The 9,820-nt window shown below is 43.1% G+C and overlaps 1 protein-coding gene across 4 annotated transcripts; it reads right to left on the bottom strand.

Moving 5' to 3' along the window:
* Window positions 1–2,073: 2,073 nt before the first annotated feature.
* LOC123374474 (pulmonary surfactant-associated protein D-like) lies at window positions 2,074–9,596 on the bottom strand. Of its 4 annotated transcripts, none has more exons than XM_045024505.1 (6): window positions 9,258–9,596; window positions 7,612–8,158; window positions 6,787–6,989; window positions 5,486–5,593; window positions 4,591–4,674; window positions 2,074–2,633 (listed from the first exon to the last, which is right to left on the bottom strand). In XM_045024505.1, exons 3-6 carry the CDS (start codon window positions 6,971–6,973, stop codon window positions 2,257–2,259), a joined length of 756 nt encoding a protein of 251 aa, XP_044880440.1. In that variant the 5' UTR covers window positions 6,974–6,989; window positions 7,612–8,158; window positions 9,258–9,596; the 3' UTR covers window positions 2,074–2,256. The 4 variants fall into 4 exon arrangements, with proteins under 4 accessions (XP_044880440.1, XP_044880437.1, XP_044880438.1 ...); XM_045024502.1 differs by having other exon boundaries at window positions 7,612–7,657; XM_045024503.1 differs by lacking the exon at window positions 7,612–8,158.
* Between the last annotated feature and the right edge of the window lie 224 nt (window positions 9,597–9,820).

Here is a 9,820-nt window from a genome sequence, read left to right as displayed (position 1 = left end):
CCTTCTGACCCACTGTATCCAAACTGGAAAGTGAAGGCTTTAGTTTGCTCAAATTTTAATAATTACCTACCAGCACCTACTTTTACTTGCCCAATACACAATGAAGCGATGTGACGCACTGCCAGCTTATCTGAGGGATGATGTAACTGAATGCAGTGTACAAGAAACCTTAAGAAATCCAGTGGATTTCTCCCTAGCTGCATAAGGAAGCAATGTTAGACTTGCTAATAGAGGCAGTGAAAAGGTATTGACAATACTTATTGACAAAAGGTATTCCCGTGTTATCACTGTCCTTGCACAACTCTAGGGACTGAACACTGAACCTGATATCTCACTATTTACTGGTACTGGATGTGGTTTTTAGGAAAATATTTGATGTTGACTGCTTCACCTCATGCAGACCTTGGCCACACTGCAGTTTAATTTAAAAACATCCACCCCGTTTCCCCTGCCATCGCCCAATGCTGCACATTTCTATCCTTATCACTTTTTCCCCTCTCATTCCAGTAACTGGAGCTGCTTTTGTGTAAGGAAATCAAAGAGTACACAACATCCTTGTCCTAACACTGTACCATTTGACAACATCCAGCTATGTTTGGCATTCCCTGCAGCATGGTCTTAACTAGCCATGGGAAATATTTGCCTTGCTAAAAACCTCTTTGATTATTTTTGTTTATTGATGAACAGTAGGGTACGTAAGATCAGCTGCTGGTAAAAGGTAGTAAACAATCAAGGCCATTTTAAATTCATTTCTTCACTGCTGTGTACTTTCTAAGTGCCAGGCACCAGCTGGCAGTATGGAAGGAGGTTGGATGTCTCATTGGTGGTTAGAGAGAAGAGCAGCTTGTATGGTGGGGTTGATTGGAGCGCTGGTTGTGGGGAACAGTTGATGGCCATTGAAATGGGAAGGGTTGGCATTGCCGTGGGCATCTTTGTGTAATGAATCAAAGCCACAGGGATAAGATATTATGCTGAGATGCAGGAGTGACTGGCAGTAGCAGTGGCTATGCCACCTCTGCCAACTTCACACAACCTGGCCCACGGTATCCATGTACCTCCTTACTCTAGATTTCTCGCCCTAGTAGGGAGCTAGTTCCAATAGCAGGGTCATCTCCTTCCCCATGGTTTAGTTTCTGGGTCCTGAAGTTCTCTCAGGCCAGGGGAGAAGGGAGGAGTCCGTTAGTCCGTTAGACCGCTCAGGTTGTCTGTTGATGGCCAACCACTTGGTGTTTTGGCTCATGGGGAGAGAAGGCAGAGCCTGGGGAAAGGTTCTGGAGATAGACACTAAAGAGCTGAGTGAATGATTGATTTTTCAGTGTAAGGGTCAAACCAAAACCCTTAATTTGACCGAAAACAATTTCCCCCCTTAGCTAAATTTCTAAATGAAGCACTGTTCTGAAACAAGAAGTCTAAATGTTTCATTTTGAAATGATAGGAACAAAAAGTTGTAATGTTTTCATAGAAATTTGCCTTTTTTTGGCTGAAACTATTTGACAAAGGTGACCTGAATTTATTAATAGTTTCAGTGTTCCTACCCCCCCTCCAAAATGATTTTTTTTGTGAATTTACTATTTGCTAAAAAAATCGCCCAGTTGTAATCCAAACACACAAACATAGGTCTAGTTTGCATTTAAAATGTAAATCAGTTTAACTGAATAGACTGCAATAAAATTGATCTAGTTAAACCAGTGCGACCCTTGGGATGCGACTCAAATGCTTCTAGAGTTCTCCATTTCAACAGTGTCTTATTAAAAGGTTGTAACAAGCAGATCCTGGATATTGAAATGCCTGTAAATAGAGATGGAAGGGAATCCTGAAATTTCAATTCTGCCACTTGAACTTTCATCCCAAGTCCCTGCCTGTCAAGCTAATAATGCATTGCCAGGTGGCTCTATATGGAACAAAGTGACAGCTTGTAGCCTTTTAAGTTAGAAACATGCCACGTGTCTAGTGCCCATGGATTTCCCAGGATGGATCCTTGTATGGAACAGGGGCAATCTGAAAATGAGTGGGCATCAACCATCTCACAGCATTTGTAATATATCCCCAGTTTTAACCAGCTCAGTACACTAATCAGTGTTGCATGATTATTTTATTGGACTAGTTTTTCACATACAGTAGACAGCTGTATGCTTTACATTATTGACGCAGCACAATGTCCAAAATGTAGGGCTACTGTAAATTGATATAATTAGCAATATGTAAAGCTGTATGTACATTTGTACTAAGTGACAAATAACCAAAAGGGCAGATAGATTAATATTCACAAATTATTAAATGTTTTTCTGCACAGGATTTGTCATTCCACTTGCCACTTGAATTCACTTCTACACAGTCCTCTATTCCTTCATAATTATTTGGTTCATTAGATGCCCAGTTGGAGTATCCTAATGCTTCACCATTTAGATGCTTAAATGTGCCTTCTGTCTGTATGTCATTTATTCCAAGAAATGGCATTTTTTTATGCCTAGCTGCTATTTGTTGGATGGCGCTGTTCTCTGCAGAATTCCTTGGAGAAGCAAGCAGGCCACCAGCTTGGGAACACGCAGCTTTTGAAGTCTCAAAGTTGCCTTCGGAGCCCTCAGTTTTGAATATTTTTTCACCGACAGTCATGCCATTTGGGAAAAGCAGAACTAGGAAGACACATTAGCAGAGTACATCCACGTTACTTTCATCACTCTGTAATGGGGAAGCTGCTTCTGGGAGCTTACATAGGAAAAGAGGGTTCTTTTGTGACTAACCCTAATATCAGAACTCTGTGTACAGATGCACAGTTATTTTTGCTGATGTGTTCTGATGCCAGGGCAGCTGAGTCCTATTAGCTTCAAACCAGGAGTTTAGAAAGGGTTTAATCTTTTATTGAGAGACCCAGATGCAGAGACTAAGGGCCCCCGAGGCGAAAACTCTTGAAACAAGCACACAGGAGTAATCTTACAGTTGATGTATTATTGTTATTTAAGGACTGGATAGTGACTTTTGGCACAGCTCTGAAGGAGGGTATGTATGTACAGTGAACTATCCACGAACAGTCCTGAGATACACTGGGGCTCAGAGTCACCCCTCCTCCCCCCGTTTCCTCCTTATTCCTGGTGTGTTGTAATTTACCACCAATAAATCACTATTCATGCTGCACTGGCACAGTTAGTCTGGTCAGCAAGAAGGGTGGAATGGAGCCAAGGTTCTGTCCCTTTCCCTTCTCTCTCTCTGCCCACCTGCTCCAGGGAAGAAGTAAGCAGGTGAGTGGCCTCCCTTGAGCAGATGTATAGTGAGTTACAATCCTACCCCAGATGAATAATAGAAGGTGAACCCCAGAGGTGGGGTAAGTTTGGGGATTCTTCTTTTGTGTCCACACACTGTGTGAGGAGCAGGGTGAGGACATCATGTGCACATGCACACACCAGGGCCGCCCAGAGGGGGGGCAAGAGGGGCAATTTACCCCAGGCCCTGGGCCCCACAGAGGCCCCCACGAGAGTTTTTTGGGGCCCCTGGAGCGGGGTCCTTCACTCGCTCCGGGGGGGCCAGAAAACTTGCGGGGCCCGGGCCCCCGGAGCTTCTTCGCTGCCGGTCTTCACCAGAGGGGGGTCCTTCCGCTCCGGGGCGGAAGGACCCCCCGCTGGCGAATTACCGCCAAACCGGGACCCGCCGCTGGAGTGCAGTTCGGTCTTCGGCAGTAATTCGGTGGCGGGGGGCCCTTCCGTTCAGGGACCCGCCGCCGAAGTGCCCCGGAGACCCGCGGTGGGGGCCCCCCGCCGCCAAATTACCGCCGAAGACTGGGCTGCACTTCGGTGGCAGGGGAGGCCCCCGGGGCACTTCGGCGGCGGGTCCCGGAACAGAAGGGCCCCCCGCCGCCGAAGACCCCAGGCCCCCGGAATCCTCTGGGCGGCCCTGGCACACACATGGACAGCTAGATAACATGAGTAAATACTGGAGCAGTACTACTGTAAGCTGTAGTGTTTTTGGAATAGAAGTGTAGCACTTATTCATATTGTTACACCCATCGAGAGGGGTAGGGCACAGGGAGAAGCCTGCGGCCATAATACTTTCAGCTCAATTTGCATTAGTACATGTCCTTATATATATTTTTGAATCTCAACATCTATTGCCATTAAATAATTATTGTCTGACCCCCATAATTTTCTACAACTGTGAAAATTTAAATAGATAAAAACAGAAAATATGCTTAAACTCCATAATTATTTACAACTCTGAACATTTAAATAAATAAAAATTAAAATGCTTAAAAATAAACATTGATATCTGTCAAAACTATATTAAAAATGAATTCTGCCAAGCCTACTTAAGAATAATCTTATTTGTTAACCGCAGTAGGACTCCACTTATGTTTAAGTACACATGTCAGAGTGACTGCAGGAGTAGCGCATACTTCCCTATGCATCAAATTGGAATTCCTTTACAAAAGCATCAGACAAGTAGATGGAAGGTTCAGAGTATCAATGAGTAAAGACTGGCCTCAACCAGAACCCTTTTGAACGTCGAGTGAGTTCACATCTGAAGCTGGATCTAAACATCACTTCTCCGGTTGGGCCCATTTGTAAGTGATTGGAAAATATGCCAATTCACCCTGCTTACCTTTCTGGGCTTTGCTGACAGTAGCTTGCAAGTCCTTCAGTTGTGCTTGCAACTCCCTCAGTTGAGTTTTAAGATGATCAAGTTCTGAGTGATAACATAATTGCGTTACTCATACTGTTTCATTACAACAAAGACAATTTTTGAAAATTATGAACTTAAAAAAAAGGCAAGATCCCAGTGAAATCATCTCTCAGATCTGTAATAAATCATTGGTAGAACATTACCAAGGTGTTGCTTTGTATTTCTGTGTTTCTTTACAAGAGCAGGTACTATGAAGTCACAGCTCTACTCTGAGTGAAAGGGAAACTACCTTCAGGTTGCAATTCTCAATAATACCCACAGCAACACTGGCTTTTAACTTTTAATCATAAAAACTTACAATTAGAAAAAAAATTGTCACTTTATCAGTTTTAATAATACATGAGTCTAGTGATGGGCGAACCCTCGAGCTCCATCTATCTATATTACTCTAGTGTCCATCCTGCCCCATAAGAGACTTCCCTTGGAAGTTCAAGTTTATCAAACTCCATTCCCCCAAGTGACCCTCCAAGGCCTAGCTCATTTCTAAGCCTTGCAAATCTTCTGGACTGCCCCATTCCCACATCTATAAGGGCTTCTTTTCCTTTGGAAATTGACTGGAATATCTATAGCAGAATAAATGTTGTCATGACACAGAATAATTATTCCACTTATAGTCGTGCTGGTCAATTTCATCGTGTAGAGAAACCTCGAAGTGTTTCTGCTCCTTCATACAAAAATGACAAAGCTCACCTAATGCACTTTGTTAAGTTTTTGCACAAACCAGTCATAATTCAAAAAAGGCCACCATCTATTCTAGTTAGACTACTTCTTCACGTATGCTGCTATTATCTCAACAAAAGACTGGTCTGCTTACCTTGGTGTCCACTAGGACCTGTTGGTCCTCTTTCACCTACTGAACCTCTCTCGCCTTTTGGCCCGGAGGGTCCAGCTTTTCCTGGGAGACCCTGTGTCCCTCTCAACCCTGTCAACCAAGGAGTTGAATGAAAAAGAAAGACGAAGTGAGTAATTTAATTTTTCAGCCTTGTCATAGTTTGCAATTGCTGCCATAGCAGCAGATGGGCACAAACTATAATACCCAAAAGTATACCCTATATTACAGGAAGTTCAGATCCTGATGATGAACCAAAGTTCATGACTTGATCCAGTTACCCTAACGGACTCAAATTAGAAAGCCATATCTGAACACTTGCAAATGGTTTAGAAGTTTGTATCTGGACTGAACATGTTTTTTAATAAAAATATTAATATCCGTCTTTTACTAAAATTCCAGAAATGCTTCTAAGTGTGTCCAGGTGTGGGTCAAATGTTCAGTAGGTGTAAAGCAGCATAGTTCTGCTGATTTTTGAATTTCTCAAGAAGACCATTGAGTTCAATGGCATTATCCTTATTTATACCAGCGGAGGATCTGACACAAAACATTTCTGTACAGTCCACTGATGTGCAATATATGCATGGACACATGATTAACCTGGCAAATCTATACCCATGTACATTATTGTACTTGTGTAAGTAATCCCATTGACTTCAGACTCCTGCCATTTGACCTCAGTGGGATGATTCCCATGACAAAAGATCACTCCCTTGAGAAGTGTTTGCAAGATCAGGCTCTGCCTTTCTGGAGCCTGAAAATTCCACATGGCTATCAGGAAAGAAGTGCCTTATTGACAGGACTTTGGAGTTATTCCATGGAATTCACCTCACAGAGCAAATGGAATTATAAGGTTATTATAACTTTCTATATGTGCAACACAGTAGTTGTGCTTGCATAGGTAGATTGGAAACACAGGGAAAGGTTTATAGGAGAAAGTAACAATTGCTGCCCATGTGCTGAAAATCATGTAACCTTTGAACCCTATGGCTAAGGGTATAAGAAATTGGTTTATGCACTAATGTCCTCTTTAATGCTTAAAGCATCGCTATGTTTTACTGTGTGATCTCACAAATGTAACTATTTTACGGGATTTCAGTGTGACCTGAGTTTATTGAAAAAAAGTCTGCAATGGGGACAATCTGTTCATAGTAGTGACGATAAACAGGGTCATATGATTGTAACATGTAATTAGTTTAATACTAGTTTCTTTAGTAGGAAGGAAAACTTTTGTCCCCAGGACTCTTCTGGCTAAGCATAGGCCTGAGAAATTTGTATTGTTATACCTAGCTCTCCCTTTTCTCCTTTTGGACCTTCCTTCCCATCTCTGCCTGGTAAACCATTGCTCCCAGGGATTCCACAGGGAATGAACGTGCACGTATTTGCTTTCTCTTCACATGTGCATTGACTGGAGCTGTATTCCCTTACCAATGACATTCCCAGGAGGAGGATGTGAAAAGCATGAAAATGCATAGCTCAAGGCCTTGACCTGGGAAGAATAATGGGAAAATTAAACACAATGTGAAGGGCACGGCATATTTAACCCCTCCCTCCCCCTTCGCTGAGAACACAGAGGGAGTATGGAGCCCAGAGACCATAAGAATTAGGGACCCGGAGCTGTCCTCTGCTCCCGCCTGTCTTCGTGTATCAAGGTACAGTAAATTGCACAGCATCATAACACCACCTCAGTTGAGTGCTTCATTTCTGATGGAAACCTACTGTGTAAAATAATATTATGGGAGCCTAATGTCCCATATAATTTGAGGACTGTTAACCAATGAGTCCATGAGGCCTGGACTAGGACACTGGGAGTGCTGTTTCAGAGGAGCAGGCATGCAAGGGAACAAGAATGACAAGGGGAGCCAGGTGGGCAGTGGCTGGCTGGTCGGTCAGAATTCACTTAGCAGCCGGTCTGTTGGACTAAAGGGGAGCTGTGTCTCCATGCTGACTAGGCACAGACAAAGGTGTGGCATGCCCATGGGCAGCTGGAGGACAAGATGGCCTGGGTACAGGAGCTTCACAGCTGAACCAAACTCAGATAAGGCCCAGAAAAGAAGCTGCTCTCCCTCTACCCCGGTTTTTGCCCTTGTTCACAGTGCCCTGGCACTAGCCTTGATGATGAGGAGGAAGAGAAGTAGTGCAGCTGAATACACAGTCCTGCAAGAGAACAAGAAAAAGAGCATTGGCATTTTTCCATCATCCACTGTAGGCTGCCTGGAAAGCCAAATAACAGCCCGTTACATAGTTTATAGATAGGATGTTTATTGAGATGAGTAAAACCGGGAATGGGTTTTGGTTTTGCCAACCCCCTTTCAGTTGCGATTTAGATTTGCAAAACAAAAACAAGGGTTCCATTTTACTCATTTACCTACCTCATCGGGATAGGCATGAGGATTCATGTTAAGGCCTGAGTAAACCCTGCCCATTGAAAAACCAGCATGAGGGAGCTGATGGAGTGAAAGTCTCTCTCAGGTTCTGTATGGTGAGTTCCTCTCAAATTATTATTATTATTTTTTTTTTGGGTGTAAACAGCCTGCGGGTCCAGCCCCAAAGCCTGGTGGAAGCTTGGGAGTTGTGTAGGAAGCCAGAATCATCCATTGTAGTCCATAAATAGTTCCATAGTTTTGGCTCATATCTATATTTCATGTATAGTGACAACTGTAAAAGCAAGAAGTATCTTTACTGAAGATACCCCAGTGTAAGGGCTAGTCTACACTTACCTGCCGGGTCGACACAGTGAGTTCGACTTCTCGGCGTTCGAACTCACTGTGTGCTCCGGTCGACTCCGGTACTCCACCACTGTAAACGGCAGTGGCGGAGTCGACCTTGGAGCCGCGGACTTCGATTCCGCGGCGTCTGGACGGGTGAGTAGTTCGAACTAGGGTACTTCGAATTCAGCTACGCTATTCACATAGCTGAATTTGTGTACCCTAGTTCGACCCCCCTTCTTAGTGTGGACCTACCCTAAGAAGAGTATCAGGCCCTGTATTTCTATTTAGACATCTGGGGTAGGAGATAGTTGTTTTACAATGGTGTGTCAAATTCATTGTAATAATAAGGGGAAAACACGTAAGAAACTACCAGAATTTTCCCACACTGACACTTGAATTATTTTATTTGATCTGCTGAAGGGGGAAAGGCCCCTCTGATGTACATTTTTGTGTTTCATAAAGAAACAGATTCTAGTTTCAAGCAATAGTGCCAAGGAGCTATCATAGAAAAGATTTAAAGGATGATGGAAAACCTATGGGTATTTTAAACTTTTGCATATGTAAGCTGCACTTATGTTTTCTTTTAAGGGGGGGAACAATAGCATTTTATGTTGAATGCACTGAAGTTAACTATTTCACCTCTCTGTACTGAAACTAAAAGCAGCACTAGAAGAATTAGTGCTTAATGTTTGACTTGTTTTTCTATTAAAATTTTTTTTATCTCAGAGAAGTTGGCTAATCTTATTATTACTGACCAATCATAAAATGTTTCACAAGACTTTGCAAGCACCTTATATGCCCAGCAGTGATGAAATGATATTATCAGCTTTCACGGAAGAACGTAGCACCATTATCATAAAGGTCCCTAAAGCACTTTATAAAACCTACAGACTAGCTATACGACAATCACTTCACCCACCACTGAAATGAAAGCACCTGTGGGGCAACACTACACAACAGTTTACATAAGATACCACATTCTTCTTTTACTTGTGTTTGAACACAGACACACAGAAAATTTGCTAAGCTTGCAGGAATCCACTTACCTTGCTAAATAAAAAGTCCAACTGGTGTCTCAGGTTCCTTCCTACTTTGGCAGGCTACTCCCAGACCTTCCTAGCTGAAGCAACTCCCCTGGTCTCAGGGTCTTCTGTGCTTTTTTCATTCTCTGCAGTCTCTGTACAACTTCCTAAGCATTCCCCTTACTTTGCAGCTTCCTGCTGCTGTTTCTACCCAGTTAGTTCTACTAATTAACCCCAGGCTCCATCCCAAGTGTGGCAAGCAGAGCTAACTGGACAGCGGCTCCAGTTCTTCGGCCTTTAAAGGGGCAGGCCACCCTGTCACACTGATGATCTACCCTTCCCTTACAAAAATCTCAGGACATGATTCTCAAGCAGCTGGCACTCATGACTACTATTGTGAAAGAAAGTTGCCAGTAATGGGCATGTGGCTGTCTATTCCAATTGCAAAAGTTTCGACCTTGGAACAACTGAGTACTGTTTACTTTCTACAACCTTTTGAGCTTGGATTATGTTTGATGTATTGGGTAAAAATAAATCAAACAAAAAGTAAGGCTTGGCTAGGACTGTCCTAAATTAGAAGGGAATGT

This window comes from Mauremys mutica, chromosome 7 (assembly GCF_020497125.1).
Source record: "Mauremys mutica isolate MM-2020 ecotype Southern chromosome 7, ASM2049712v1, whole genome shotgun sequence".
Classification (NCBI taxonomy): Eukaryota; Metazoa; Chordata; order Testudines; family Geoemydidae; genus Mauremys; species Mauremys mutica.
Note: the sequence above shows the minus strand (reverse complement) of the source record. Positions and strands in the feature narration are given on the sequence as shown.

Coding starts and splice junctions, on each gene's coding strand:
- LOC123374474 (XM_045024505.1), bottom strand. CDS start 6,973: ATGCATTTTCATGCTTTTCACATCCTCCTCCTGGGAATGTCATTGGTA. Junction 5,594..6,786: donor AGGAGAAAAGGGAGAGCTAG/GTATAACAATAC, acceptor CTTGGTTGACAG/GGTTGAGAGGGACACAGGGT. Junction 2,634..4,590: donor TGTCAGCAAAGCCCAGAAAG/GTAAGCAGGGTG, acceptor GTGTCTTCCTAG/TTCTGCTTTTCCCAAATGGC.